The 14,886-nt window shown below is 43.1% G+C and overlaps 1 protein-coding gene across 3 annotated transcripts in view; it reads right to left on the reverse strand.

Annotated features, from left to right (window-relative positions):
* The window catches only part of LOC132476085 (S-adenosyl-L-methionine-dependent tRNA 4-demethylwyosine synthase TYW1), a 211,834-nt gene that overhangs the window by 42,375 nt on the left and 154,573 nt on the right, over positions 1 to 14,886 (reverse strand). For 2 of the 3 annotated variants that reach the window (XM_060077807.1, XM_060077806.1), the window contains exon 16: positions 8,110 to 11,177. The exons of the other annotated variant lie outside the window; for it this stretch is intronic. In XM_060077807.1, coding sequence (XP_059933790.1) covers positions 10,956 to 11,177 — 222 coding nt within the window. In that variant the 3' untranslated portion in view covers positions 8,110 to 10,955. Of the gene's footprint in view, positions 1 to 8,109; positions 11,178 to 14,886 lie in introns of those variants that run through there. 3 annotated transcript variants of the gene reach the window in all.

A 14,886-nucleotide genomic window follows, 5' to 3' on the forward strand; every position in this document is an offset into this window, starting at 1 on the left:
TTGCATTTAATTTGCTGATTTTTAATCCCTGGCTCATGGGTATTGCTTTTCTCCTGGACAGGGCAGGCACCGAGTCTTACGATGTGAAGCTCCTCTTCCAGCACCCAGAGCAAGAACCTGGCCCTCAGCAGGTGCTCCATACCTGTTTGGTGGGTTGGTGAACTACACACACAAGATATATATTCTTTGCGGCAGGTGGAGTTGTTGTCCACCTTCTTTGCTCCTAATAGTACCTACCTCCCACACTAGAGGCTGAAAATGCCAGATGCTTGTGCTCTCCACCTCCCTTGCAATTGGAGGTTGTCAACTGACCCATTTATGGTTAATAGACTTAAAGAGACGTCTCTAAGGGGTTTTTCCCTTTTTGATTAATAGAGCAACTCAATAGAGGAGAGCTCTCTTCCTCATCCATTTCCTTCCAGGCTTTGAACACAACTGTGAGAGAATGTGATGCCTGGAACTTTGGCAGCCATTTTGAGACCATGGGGCAACAGTCTGAAAAGAAAAGTCAACATGTCCTAAAGGGTGTGGTGGAAAGCTTGGAAACTGCCTGGGTCTTCAATTATTCATCCCTAGACTCAACCTGGAAACCATCTACCTCCAGATTGCTTATATGAGACAATAAAAATCCCTACTGTTTGAAACCACTAGTTCAAAACCACTAACTCTGTTACTGGTAGCAGAGAGCATGCTGACTGCTACATGCTTTCATGCCATGACAGCAGTTCGGGACTCTATAGTATAAACATCTTTTTCCGTCTAGTACCAGTTTAGAAAAATGAGAGGACAAAACCACCTAAAAATCAAACATGCAAATATTGCCCATGTTGTTACCAACTATCAATCATTTCAAGTAAAGTACACAGTGATCAATAATGTTCTGTGGCTTGAGTATAAACCCAGAGGTCAGAACTCCTGAGCATGTGCGTCTAAGCCACTTGAACCTGCTCGGTATGGCTCCTGTCCTTTGGGGACCATCACAGCCAAGGCTCTGATCCTGAAGAAAGGGCGATATGAATAAGGATGCCCTGCCACCAGGGTAATATCTTACTCAATAAGATGCTCAAAGTCTATGAGTTCTGGAAATGTGTTGAAAAGCTCTGTGCTAAGTTGCCTTGGGTGAAAAAACTTAAGGCCAACGTGTACTTTAACCAGCAAGCCAATGAAATCATCTGAATGAGGTTAACTGCAAACTCAAAAGTTTGAATTCAGAAGCTGAGCAGGAGCTGGTCAGGGGGATGGAGGAAAGGATGGGAATTAGAGATGGAAGCAGTGGCACAAGCTGTTCCACTGACCGGTGGTGGTGTGTCAGGCTGAGGAGTGTGGACTCGACAACGGGCTTAAAGGAGGAATGGGAGGGTTTTGGAAGGGACACGGTCAGATGTGCATTCGAGAACTTTCATTCCGGCAGCCTGTCTGGTGGCTAGACAGAAGGAGGGAGATGGAGTTTGGGGTGAGGCAGGGAGTTACAGCTCTGACCAGTGCCTGCCATTTAACCCCCGAGCCCGGAGGCAGAGGTCCTGCACAGAGCCTGGCATGTAGTCAGGCAGGAAAGACAGGCCTGGGCCCAAGGACAGCCTCCCCGTGCATAGGTATTAGGCAGAAGGCAAAGGCACCTCCTTGGTTTGCACTTAAGGAGGCCATAACGTGTGGAGGAATGGCATCTAAAACAGAACCTCTGTAGCATCTGCACAAGAAACTCTGACCATGGAAACCGTGGAGCATGCGCAATAAAAATGCACAGGTTGCTAATGACCCTGTACAGCCTTCCACATGTAGCCACTAGACTACTAAGGGACAATTTAAGGGAAAACAGCTCTTAGAGCACATATGCGGTGGCTTCAGGAGACAAATGCGCTGATGCCACCTGGTGCAATCCAGGCCCCACCTCAACCCTCCCCTCAATGAATAGTCCACCCCTAATCAAAAGACCCCCATCCATTCAAAGGGGTAAAATAAGATAAAAGGGTGAATCAATAACCCTGCAGTGGACTTCCTGGTGGCACAGTGGTTAAGAATCCACCTGCCAATGCAGGGGACATGGGTCCAATCCCTGGTCCGGGACGATCCCACATGCCGTGGAGCAACTAAGCCCGTGCGCCACAACTACTTGGCCTGTGCTCTAGAGCTGGCGAGCCACAACTACGGAGCCTGCACTCTAGAGCCCGTGAGCCACAACTACTGAGCCCGCATGCCACAACTACTGAAGCCTGCGTGCCACAACTACTGGAGCCCGTGAGCCACAACTACTGAGCCTGCGAGCCACAACTACTGAAGCCCGCGTGCCATAACTACTGAAGCCCGCACTCCTAGAGCCCATGCTCTGCAACAAGAGAAGCCACTGCAATAAAGAGTAGCCCTGGCTTGCTGCAACTAGAGAAAGCCCGTGTGCAGCAAGGAAGACCCAACGCAGCCAAAAATAAAAAGATAAATAAACAAACACACGAATAAATATATTTTTTAAAAGTAAATAAATAAATAACCCTGCAGTGCACACCTCGCTCATGAGGACGCCCACACTCTTCTCTGAGTGTGTTCTTTGCCTCCATAACCTGCTTCTTTGTTTCCTTTGCTCCTCAGCCTCAGTGTGTGCATGTGTTTCTTCCTTTGTGTTTTGTGTTCCTTGCCCCAATTCTTTTGGATGAGTTGAGTTTTGATAAGCTTTTCCGGTTATCAGTAGGAAGGGCTCTCAATACACGGCCAGTGTATCTGATCATGTGTCTCCCCAGCACCCTGCGCAGGCTGGGGGCTAAGGAGAGCACAGCCCCCAGAGGAACGCCGCTGGGTTCCATCTGCCACGCCAAACACTCCAACCCCAAAGATACAGCACACGCTTGCCAGGAACCTGCTCCCGTGGCCTCAGAGCTGCGCCTTCGCCACCTGCACTGCCCAGCAGACTCATGAGGCCTTGCTCTTCACACTGAACCTCAGTTCCCAGCCCCACACTGGGGCTCAGACTGTGTCACAAAGGAAGTGCTGACTTCTGGTCCCCTGGGAAGAGGCTGGGTCAGAGACTAGTCATTGGAGCCCAAGGTCCTGGCAAGAAATGTGCCAGGTGCCTTAAGGCCTTGCCCCCAGGGACCCCTGTTCTGTGCACCGCAGGTAAGTGGCAAGAGTTCCAAGGCCACCCCGCACCCTTCAGACACCACAACCTGACCGCAGGGCTCCGGCACTCAAGCCAGAGATGAACGCCCCCAGTGCAGTGCTTGGGTGAGCTGAACCCTGCTGGCGTGATGTCATGAAGCCCCTTCTGCCCCGCTGCTCCAGCGTGATGCTCCTGAGCCCTCCTCTCTGTGGCCTCAATTCCCCCTTCTCTGGGGGCAGATGGGGGGTGTGAACACGGTGAGACTGGCATTTCCTAATCCCTCTCTGAGCCGGGGTCCCACGTTGGGAGACAGCCCAGGCCCTCTTCCTGCCTGAGTGGGGGGCAGATCAGGAAACTGCAGCTCCTCCTGGCAGGAGCGGGGAGGGGAGGGACCAGTTGCTGAAAAAAAAAGTTCCATTTTTCAACAGTCCAAGTGATTTTTTTTTTTCCCACTTCTCCTGAGCCAGCAATCGGAGTACAAATCTAGTAGTCCTCAATGACAGCCAGTTAATAGCTACGCAATTAATTCACTTCCTCAATAAGAGAAAAGTGAAAGCGTTAGCTGGAGCTTCACAGATGAGACTTCTCAGAAACTAGAGAAGGAATCACAAGATGTTTGCCTGCTCCGATTTTCCACAAATACATGCTCCTGTCTCACCCGGAAGTGGGTAGTTTCCCTCACTGCCCGTTGCAAACATACCTGCCTTAGACTGAGGTCTGCGGCCACTGTAAGTTCTCTTTCTCTAACATCTAAGCTGGAATTCTTGGAATCGGTGAGGAGAAATCTAAACACGCTAGGGTTCCTTCCAAACAAGAGGGTCTTTTTCTCCAGAAAAGGCAGTGAAATTTACAACACGGTACCAAACAGCTTCAAAACCTAGTCATGAGAGTAGCGTACTTTATTAATAATGAATGAAAGGAAATCAGTAAAGGACAAAAACACCAAGCAGGCTAATAGCCAAGATTAGTCACTGCCAACTTATATTAAATCAACGGTGCCCGGGGAAGGGTTCATCAATTTGTATTTAAATAAAAAGTGAGAAAAGCAACCAAGCACACAAAGAAAAACAAAAAAAGACGAATCTTTCAGCTGACAAAATATGCAGTTTTGAATATATTTAACTCCAACTATAGGCTGAATTCCAACTTCAGGATCTTATTTAAGGAAAAAGCTTAGAGTCTGACTCTACAAGGTAGAAAACACATTCCCTCATACCTTTTATTGTGCTAGTCTAATTCAGATAATACATATTCATTTATATGTTGCTTCATACATAGGATTTTTATATAATTAAGGTGATAACTATGATTTTCTATTCTGTATTTTAAACTTAGCATTATATCATAAACATCTTCTGTCATTAAAAACTTTCACTGGTGCGAGCACTGCACTACGAGTATTGATCAGGACCCCTATCCGAGGGATGTTTTGCTGTCATCCTCTTTGGCTCACTTCTCACTGGCCTCTGGAACTGTTCTCCGGTCTTATCTGGATCTGCCCCGCCCCCCAACTCCCCCGGGATTCTGTGACTCCACAGGCCTGGCTACTCTACTGTCTCCCCTGTTGAAGATGTCAGGGGACTTCTTTCCCTGTCCCACCCCTACCTGCTAGAGTTCCTGGAGACGTGGCCCCTCCTCCTCGTTTTATACTCTCTCCGAAGATGACCTCCGCCCTCCTTAAGGCTCCAAGTATAACCTACACCATGATGATTCACACATTTCTTCCACCCCAGACCTGTATGCCTGACCACTGGCTTGACCTTCCCCTTGGAAATTTTGGGCAGTTCCAAGCCTATCTGTCCACAAATGAACTCAGGATCTCCCCCAGGCCTGGCCCTCTTCCAGTCTCAGCCTACAGAGCGCCACCATCCTCTCTCCTGTTCTCAAGCCAGAAACCCAGGAGTCATCCTTGACGACTTATCCCTCCTGCCTGCCCACACTCCACACTCGCCCACCCCCATCTAGCCAAATTGTGGCCAAATCCACCAGTGTTTCCTCCTAAGGTCTCTTTCAAATCTACCCACTGCCCTCCATTCCGACCACCAGGGTCAGCATGCAGGGGTGTGCACTGCACAAATGCTACCACCCGGGCCATCACTTCTGGCCTGTTCTACAAGAACACCTACCAACTCATCCCCTTCCCTTTTGGCCTTTCCAGGCCATTATCCAACCCCAAAGCTACAGTGATCTTCTTAAGATGCAAATCTAATCATGCTGTTCCTTTGCATAATTGTTCTTAGGGCTTAGACTGGCTTGCATCTCCCTGAGTCATCACTGTTATGTTCTCCTGGTTCCCCTGCGTGGCCTGGCCTTCTCCTACATCTTCTGCAGCATTCTCCAGCCACTGAGGCCTTCATACAGCTACTCAAATGTGCCACGACCCTTCCCCACGTGGCCTTTGAGCATGCTCAGTCCTCTACCTGCAGTGTTCTTCCCCTGTCCCTAGATCTCTTACATTGTTTTTATATCTACAACGGGTTCTGAAAGTGTGGTCTCTTAGCAGCATTTGCATAACACAGAAACCTGTTAGAAAAGCAAATTCTTCTGCATTGCACACCTACTATATCAGAAGCTCTGGAGTGGGGTCCAGAAATATGTTTTAACAAGCCCTCCGAGTGACTCTGATGCATGAGAAAGTTGGAAGCCATTGGTCCAGAAAGGCCTTCGTCACCCAAGGTTTCTTCTGAGCTTTTTGTTTCATTTGACTCTTTTTGGTATTTAGTATAAAGACCAAAACTACATAATTTTTCTCCCAAATCTCCATTGATTTATCCTACATTCCTTATGTTATATCCTATACTGCTTTTCATAAACATTAAGGTTTGCCTCTGTGCTTTTTTAAAAAAAGCTTTATTGAGATATATTTCATATACCTTAAAATCCACCCATTTAAAGTGTATAGTATTTAGTATATTCACAAAGTTGTGCATTCATAGCTGATTTTAGCTATTTGCATCTTCCTGTTTTCTTGGTGAGTCTAGCTAAAGGTCTGCCAATTTTGTTGATTTTTTTAAAGAACCAACTTCCGATTTCATTAATTTTTTCTTTTTCTTTTCTTTCCTTTCATTTATTTCTGCCCTAGTGTTTATTATTTTTTTCCTTTAGCTCACTTTGAGTTTAGTTGTTCTTTTTCTAGTTCCTTAAGATGGAAGGTTAGGTTATTAATTTGAGATGTATCTTCCTTTTAATGTAGGCATTTACAGCTATAAATTCCCTCTAAGCACTATATTACCAGCATCCCATAAGTTTTGGTATGTTGTGTTTTCATTTTCCTTCATCTCAAAAGTCTTTCCTAATTTCCTTGTGATTCCCTCTTTGACCCATTGTTTGTTTAGGACATTGGCTAATTGCTACATATTTATGAATTTCCCAAATTTTCTTCTGCTGTTGATTTCTAATGATTTCTAATTTCATTCCATTGGTCAGAGACTATACTTTGCATAATTTCAATCCTTTTAAACTTACTGAGACTTGTTTTATGATCTAACATACAGTCTATACTGGAGAATGTTCCATGGGCACTTGAGAATAATGTGTTGTTGGTGGAGCATCCTATAGAGGCCTTTAGGTGTACTTGGTTTATAGTGTTGCTCAAATCTCTTATTTCCTTTTTGGGCTTTGGCCTAGTTGCTCTATCCATTATTGTAAGTGGGTTATGTAAGTCTCCAATTACTACTGAATCATCTCCCTTCAATTCTGTCAGGTTTTGCTTCACATATTTTGGGGCTCTGTTGTTAGTTAGGTCCATGCATGTTTAAAATCATTACATCTTTCTAGTAAGATGTAATTATAAATAATTATAATAATTACAATTTATCATTATAAAATGTCCCTTTTGTCCCCACGAACAATTTTTGTCTTCAAGTCTATTTTTTTGATATTAGTACAACCACTCTTTGTTTTGATAACTGCTTCCATGGTATACCTTTCTCGATTCTTTTAGTCTTTGAATCTAAAGTGTGTCTATTGTGAACAGCATATAATTGGATTTAAAAGAAAAATACATTCTGCCTCTTTTGATTGGGGTATTTAATCTATTTATGTAATATACTTACCCAATAAGGCAAGATTTGTGCCTGGCATTTTTGCTATTTGTTTTTTGAATGTCTTAGATCTTTGCTGTTTTGTTACTGTTACTGTCTTCTAAATAGATATTTTCTAGTGTACCTTTTAAATTCTCGTTTCTTTGTGATACTGTGATTTATAATAAGAAATATACATTATTTAAATATAAATATTAAATTATTAAATATACGTATTCTCTCCCAGTTCCTGGCATAGAGTTCCTAAAACCCTTGGAATTTCCTAAGCGATGACCATAACAACAACAACAACAACAACAACACGGGTGTCTTTTGTTATGTTAATGAGGCGACTTTTGGAAAGCCCTTTGGTAACCTAAGGAAGGGGACTCATTGCCAGGGCCACCAACCAAGTGATTAGAGGGTTGGGAACTTTCAGAACCACCCCGGACCTCTGGAGAGGGGAGAGGGGCTGGAGATTAAGGTCAATCACCAATGGCCAATGATTTAATCAATCATGCCTATGTAATGAAGTCTCTATAAAAACCCAAAAGGACTGGGTTTGGAGAGCTTCCAGACTGGTGAACACATGATCTGGGAGAGTGGCGTGCTTGCAAAAGGCATGGAAGCCCTATCTTCCTTCCCACGTACCTTGCCCTGTGTATCTCTTCCATCTGGCTGTTCCTGAGTTATACCCTTCTATAATAAACCAATAATCTAGTAAGTAAAATGTTTCTCTGAGTTCTGTGAGCCGCTCTAGCACATTAATCAAACCCACGGGAACCTCCAATCTATAGCTGGTTGGTCAGAAGCACAGGTGACAACCTGGACTTGTGACTGGCATCTGAAGTTGAGGGGCAGAGCATTTAACCTGTGGGATCTGATGCTATCGCCAGGTAGACGGTCAGAATTACGCTGAACTGCAGGACACCCAGCCGGTGTTGGAGAACTGTTTGGTGTGGGGGGGAAAATCCACACATTGAAACTGTGAGCAGAATCGTATTTGTTTTACTATAACTTTTAAAATTTATTCTTAGTGGTTGCTCTTGGGATTACAATTAGCATCTTAAAACAATCTGCTTTGGAAACATACCCACTTAATTTCAACAGTGGGTAGTCAAGACTTGCTCCAATATACCTCTGTTCCCCTCACACTTCTTTCATGTTATTACTGTCATGCAAATTACATCTTTATACATTCTAAGTCCATCAACACAGTTTTATAAATACTGCTTTATGCAGCTACCTTATAAAACAGATAGGAGAGTTACAAACAAAAGTACATTTGTATTGTCTTCTGTAAAACTTACGTAGTTACTTTCACCAGTGCTGTTTATTTCTTCACGTGGTTTCAAGTTAGTGCCTAACGTACTTTCATTAAGCCCTGAGGACTCCTCCTCATAGGCAGGTCTGCTGGTGATGAATTCTTTTACTTCTTGCTTATCTGAAAATGTCTTAATTTCTTCTTTAATTTTGAAGGAAGATTAAGCTAGGCATAGAATTTTTGGTTGAAAGTCTCTTCTTCCAGCTCTTTTAAGATACCATTCCACTGTCTTTTGGCCTCCACGCTTTCTGATGAGAAGTAAACTGTTAATTTTATTAAGGTTCAGTAGTTTCTCTTAACAGATGATTTTCAGCTCACGGCAAAGCTTTGGTTAAACTCTCGAAGTTCTAAAATTCTTTGATTTTAGTTGTTTTGCCCATATTTTCACTATTTTAGAGGGAGAGTGAGTTCACTGAGGTTCTCACTCTGTCATTTTGGAAGCTGATCTCGTTTCATGTTGTTTGAATTATTTTAGACAACATTCTTTAATATCTTGTAAAGCAATTTTCCTTGAATAATTATTTTTCTATAATCTTGTAACTATTCTTACCTGGCTAGTTTTTCAGCAGAATTTTAGAATCGCTTGCTCAAACTCCAACAATAACTTCCACTGGACGTCTAGAATGCTATTTTTCAAACAGCTCACCTTCTAAGAATATTCAAGCTTCCCCATCTCTTCTACTTTAATACTGCTCAGCAAACATTTAATTTTTTTCATCCAGATTCCACTGTATTTTTTTCCCCTAGGCATTTAAAATTTTCTGCTGTGACTGTGAACTGGGATTAATATGCCATGTTTTTTTTTTTTAATATAAAGCAAACACTTCCTGGGTGGCAGAGGGAGAAAAACTGCTCATTTATGTGCCTAAAGTTAATGGAGTCAGGAGGGCTCATTCTGGTGGTGAGAGGTTTGCTTTTGTTTTTTTTTTTCTTTGAAGCAACAGAATATCTTCATTCAAATTAAATCTTGAGCAGAACCTCAATGCATAAAAAATAAAAGTAGCATTGCCCGGTTGAAAAAGAGGTTGAGGGACGGTCCAAAGCCCAGCATGCACTGCTGCCTTCCCTGCTCCTTACGGCAGCCCCAGAGGGGGCTTCCTACAGCTGTGAGCCCAGTTAACTGTCACAAACAGGAGCCCATCTGTGCGCTCCTTAGCATGAGCTCTTGCTTTTTAATACTCTGCTCTAATTTAAGGTTTGAATAGAGATTTTCCATCTCTACTCAACAACCATTAACATATCTGAGCTTCAGTGAGCTCCTGCCTCACTGGCCTGGACCACTCCCATCTCTTGTCTGTCTCAGGGGTCAACAGAACAGGAGACTGAACGCATGCTTGAAGATGTGGTGACTTCAAGAACATCTGATTTCATCCAATGGCACAGAGAGACTCTATCGCTTAGAAATAAATACAGTGCCCAGTTTTCAACTAAATGAGTAAGTAGATTATATTATTATGAACTTTACTTCAGCAGAGAATAGAGGAGGAATATAAGGAGGAGATGGGTCTGACAGGGCTTAGAACCACGGGACTAGAAGCATCTTTAAAAATTTTCAAAAGAAAATGTGTGGTCCAAGTCTCCACAAAAGATATTTTATTAAAATTTTAGGATAAAGGAATTTTTTAAATAACTATAATACTTTTTAAAAACTACTGAGTATTTAGTGATGTTTTCAACTAGGAAAAAACTTGAAACTTAAAGAACAGATTGCAGAAAGTAGCTAGGGCTACAAGAGTGAAAGAAGATGGAAACCTGTTATATGTATAGTGATGAGAGGCTTAAACACTGACTTTTCAAACCAAAAACAAATTGTACTCATTGTTTCACTAATTTGTGAGACTAATTATTCAGTGACATCATATGATAATTCCTCTTACAGAAGAAGAGAGATTTTACTCTAATCCAGCTCACATACTACTTTCTATGGCAATCTGTATGGGAATAGAATGAGATCTAGTACAGTTTTAGACCCAAATCAGTTTCTAAAGAGTTGGTACTAAATGAATATTTAAAGAAATCTATGTAGTATTTAAAATAATTGAGAATTATGACATTACTTTCAGAAAGTGTTATCTTAAGATGTAAGGAAGGGATGGAGATCTTAGAGGAAGCAGATACACTGACCTCAGGGTAGTACAACTGACAAAGGCCAACAGCCCATGACGGGGGAAGAAGAACAGAAATTCACTCTGCACGACACTCCCATGGTTGGCATTCTAGGCAGTCTTCCTAATTATAATTCAAAACTAATAAAGATTGTGTACTTCCCCCTCAAAATGATTTTCTTTCAGAAGTAAACTCAGAAAAGGGACTGAGTTCTGGAAAGAGACGGTGAGGCTGAGTCCCAGGCACTCAAAGCGTGGCTGCTGTCTCCCGAGCCTCAGGATGTGACTTGCGTCCCCTTACACCCTTCTCTATGTGAAATATAATTTGTGTAATTTGTCCTTGGAAAAATCACAGTGGAGTCTGAGAACCTTCTGGGGCAATCAGTTTGTGTCCTTCGGTATCCTAAATTCAGATAATCTCAACATCCAGAAATATCCTTTGATTTGTTCTTTCTCTGATATCTTGTGTCCTTGGGATCAAAGCCTCTTTCGTTGGCACCAAATAATGCCCAGTGAGGAGTTTTGGCCATGTAATCCTTGGCACTGAAAGTTTTGGATCCACTACTGTCTTCATATTCCTGGATGAGCTCCTGGAAGCGGCTGTAATCAATCCACGTCCACCATTCTCTGCCAATCTTAAACTGGCAAGAAAAAAAGTAGTCAGGTCAGAACTGAAAACACCCATAAAAAATGTCAAGTAAGTATCAAAAAATCAAAAATGAGCCTGATACTTTCTCCCTATCATGTTAAGGAAAATTCTTTTGAGCTCCAGACATGGTTCCATATCAAAGCAGAATGTTCTATACACAATCAAAGGAGAGTTTCTTTTCCCTTAGGACCACTTCCGTGCTGGACTGGAAGGCCCAGTGGCTGAATAAAGAATACATCCTAGAACTGAAAGTCAAGGATGTGTTTATCCTGAGCAGTATCACTGGAAGAAGATTAATGAAGTTTTTTGGCATTAGCACGTGTTAATGGTCAAGCGAATTCAGATTCCTCTGGTTGCCAGTTTTCCCTGGTATGAATTTTCATGCTTGTGTTAGCAGCACCTAGTGGAATCCCTTTATTACTAAATTTTGCTTGAGTTATTAGTGAAGCTTTAATCGATGACTTTCTAATTCTGAAACGCTAACTTAATGACTCAAACTAGCCCTTTTAGCCTAACATGAATACAATATCTCATTAACGGAAAGCCTTGTTAAGAATTTCAATTCAATAAAGGGGAATAATCCAATTTGTACTCTTTTAAGAAAACTGCTTCTCAAAAGTCACTGTAGAATAATGACCACAAATGAAGAAAAGAGAAAGTAAGTTGAGGAGGCTCTGAAGGAACTACAAATTGAATTGTGAAGGCTTTTAATTCAAAGCAACCACTTTGCATTCAATCGTGTAAATGTATAATACGTTGGTATTTGATTTATAAATGGACAAATCTTTGTTATGCCACCGTTTTTTAAAAAAACCTGATTATGAACCAAGGTAAGTAACAATTTCATGTCCTAGCTGAGAAAAATATTGAAAATATATAGGTTCCTGGATTTAGAATATTAAAATATGCTGTATTTAAATAACATCTAATTTTTTACCCAACAGCTAGAAGCTTTCTAAGGGAAAAAATGCCACATAAATGGGAAAGTTTAGTCTACCTATGAATCATGAAAAATTTTCTTCTAATAAGACCATTCCTTGAAAAGTTGCCCTGAGAGCTCTATGAATTCTATAACTCAAGATGTAAAATCCACATTGCCCACCATTTTCCCTCTCAAGGCTGACTGCTCTCAAATGTTCTCTACCACTAGGAGAGTAATCACTGTCATCCCCGGGTGCTGAACCTCAAAACTAGAGTCAGGGCCTCCCTGGTGGCGTGGTGGTTGAGAGTCCGCCTGCCGATGCAGGGGATACGGGTTCGTGCCCCGGTCTGGGAGGATCCCATATGCCGCGGAGCGGCTGGGCCCGTGAGCCATGGCCGCTGGGCCTGTGCCTCCGGAGCCTGTGCTCCGCAACGGGAGAGGCCACAACAGTGAGAGGCCCGCATACCGCAAAAAAAAAAAAAAAAAAAAAAAAAAAAAAACTAGAGTCAAAGGCGCCCCTCCTTTCCCTGGCTGCTTACACCCCAAACATGGTCAGGCCTTATCAATTCCTCCTTAGCTGTACTTCCATGGCCACATCCTGGCACTGCCCTAAGGCAGGCCCTCACTTCTAGAAGTCGGCAACAGTCTGCCAGCTGACTGACTGTCTGATTCCAGTTTGGGCTGCTTCCAGCTTCTGCAGGCTGCACTAGATGGCTATGCCTACGGCAGAATAGAGCACCACGACCTAGGACATGCCGTCTAAATGTCACATCTCCAACTGGAGGCTGCTCATGAGCTACCCGCCCCCTCTGGTGACTCATATGTTGTTACCTCTGTCTGATTAACACCTACTTAAGCCTCAAATCTCTTCATAAATGTCCTTTGCTCTGGGAAGTCCTCCTGAATCCCTTTAGATGACCGTGACAGTCCCCTGCCACAGGCCTTCACTACACCCTGAACTCGCCCAACAAGAGCACATTATACTTGCTTCCATAGCCACTTCCCCCGTTCCCCCCCCATCCTGCCAAGACTGCTGGTTTCATGACTATTCCTGACGTATTATAACCTCTTCCTCCTTACCTCTCTTAATAAAGCTAGAAGTCCATACAATGAAAACATTTCCACCTGTTCTCCTGACATCTTGAGAGACAGGATGGAATTTTGTTGCTACTGGCTCCATAGAATAGTGTGGACTCTGTTCACAGTGCACTCATGATAGAGGGCACAACGTTCACACGTGACTGAAAGTGGGCTGACTTCCCAACCAGTGCAGGATTAAACGTGTCATTAACTCGGATGACAGTAAAACAAGGCCGATAACAATGCCTACCTTTGATTCCTCCCTCCTACTAACATTTATGGAGTGCCAACTATGGACTTGGCCCAGTCACAGACAATTAAAAACTAGTTATAATATAACATGGTGTGTGCAGTGAGTGCACTCTGGGAATGCAGAGAAAGGTGGTAAATCACAGCCAGCCCCCAGCCCCCAGTGGCCCCGCTAAAAAGAGTCCTCCTGGGGGTTCCCTGCTTCACTTGCCGAGTTAAACAGATACCATGTTCTCCTCTTCCCTGTGTCTTTCCCTTTTTGGGTTCAGAGCTCTAGGTCTGAACTCTGAACCCTCAGTGCCCACAATTCTGGTCTTCCTTTTCCCTCAAACTCTGACGAGAATCACTTGCCATGGATATTCCAAGAGGAACTAAAAGATTAGCTTGGACTACAGCAATAGATTTAAAATCTTTTTTCTTTGCCACAACTTACAGTAAGAACCATATTTTACATCTTGATCTAGTACACACATTCACATACATACACTCTGGAAACACAACTTTCACAAAACTATAGTCAATGTATTTCATTTAAAAACCTGCCAGCTGCAACCCACTGCACTGATTTCCTAATTCTTAATGCAGCTGGAATATCTGGCCTCCTAACTACAGAACTCTACCCTGGCTTAAAACAGAAGAAATTAGTTGCTTGGATATGACAGCTATTGACAACAACAAGTTGCATGGATATGACAACTATAAGCTAATATCTGACAACTGACAACTCGGACTGCCAATGTCTAAAAAAACAAACTAGAAGACCAAGTAAATGTGACAGAAGGCTGGTGTATTAGTTTGCCTGGCTGCATAACAAAATACCACAGACTGGGTGTCTTAAACCACAAAAGTTAATTTTCTCACGGCTCTCGATGCTAGAAGCCTAAGGCGAAGGTTCCAACAGACAGCCCCCTTCTCACTTTGGCTTCGTGTGGCATCTTCTCACTATGTGCACAAGCAGAGGATGCAGGTGGGGGCGCTCTGGTGTCTTTACTTATAAGGGCACCAACCCCATCAGATCAGGGCCTCACCTTATGACCTCATTTAACCTTCACTGCTGCCTTAGAGACCCCATCCCAAAGGTGGCCATACTGGTTGGGGGGGTGGGGTGGGGTGGGGTGGTTAAGACTTCAACATAGGAATTTTGAAGGGACATAAACCCTCAGTCTATAAACGTAGGTTACTCTCAAATTAACGCTGAGCTATAAAACCCCTAAGACAAAACTGCATCCACACATATCCCCCTCTCAAGACAATGTGAGAATAATCGCGTTGAATAATAGCTCAGAAAAAGTCAAAATATTCCACGCAAAAGGCAGAAGCTAAAAGGGCAAACTTTAGTATGATTGGCACAAAAATAAAGCTGAAAGTTGGAGCTGCATAAACAGAGGAATGAAACCCCAAATCACAAAATTTGAGGTTAAGTATGCTGAGACATGAGGTCACCCTGCTT

This window comes from Mesoplodon densirostris, chromosome 16 (assembly GCF_025265405.1).
Source record: "Mesoplodon densirostris isolate mMesDen1 chromosome 16, mMesDen1 primary haplotype, whole genome shotgun sequence".
NCBI lineage: Eukaryota > Metazoa > Chordata > Mammalia > Artiodactyla > Ziphiidae > Mesoplodon > Mesoplodon densirostris.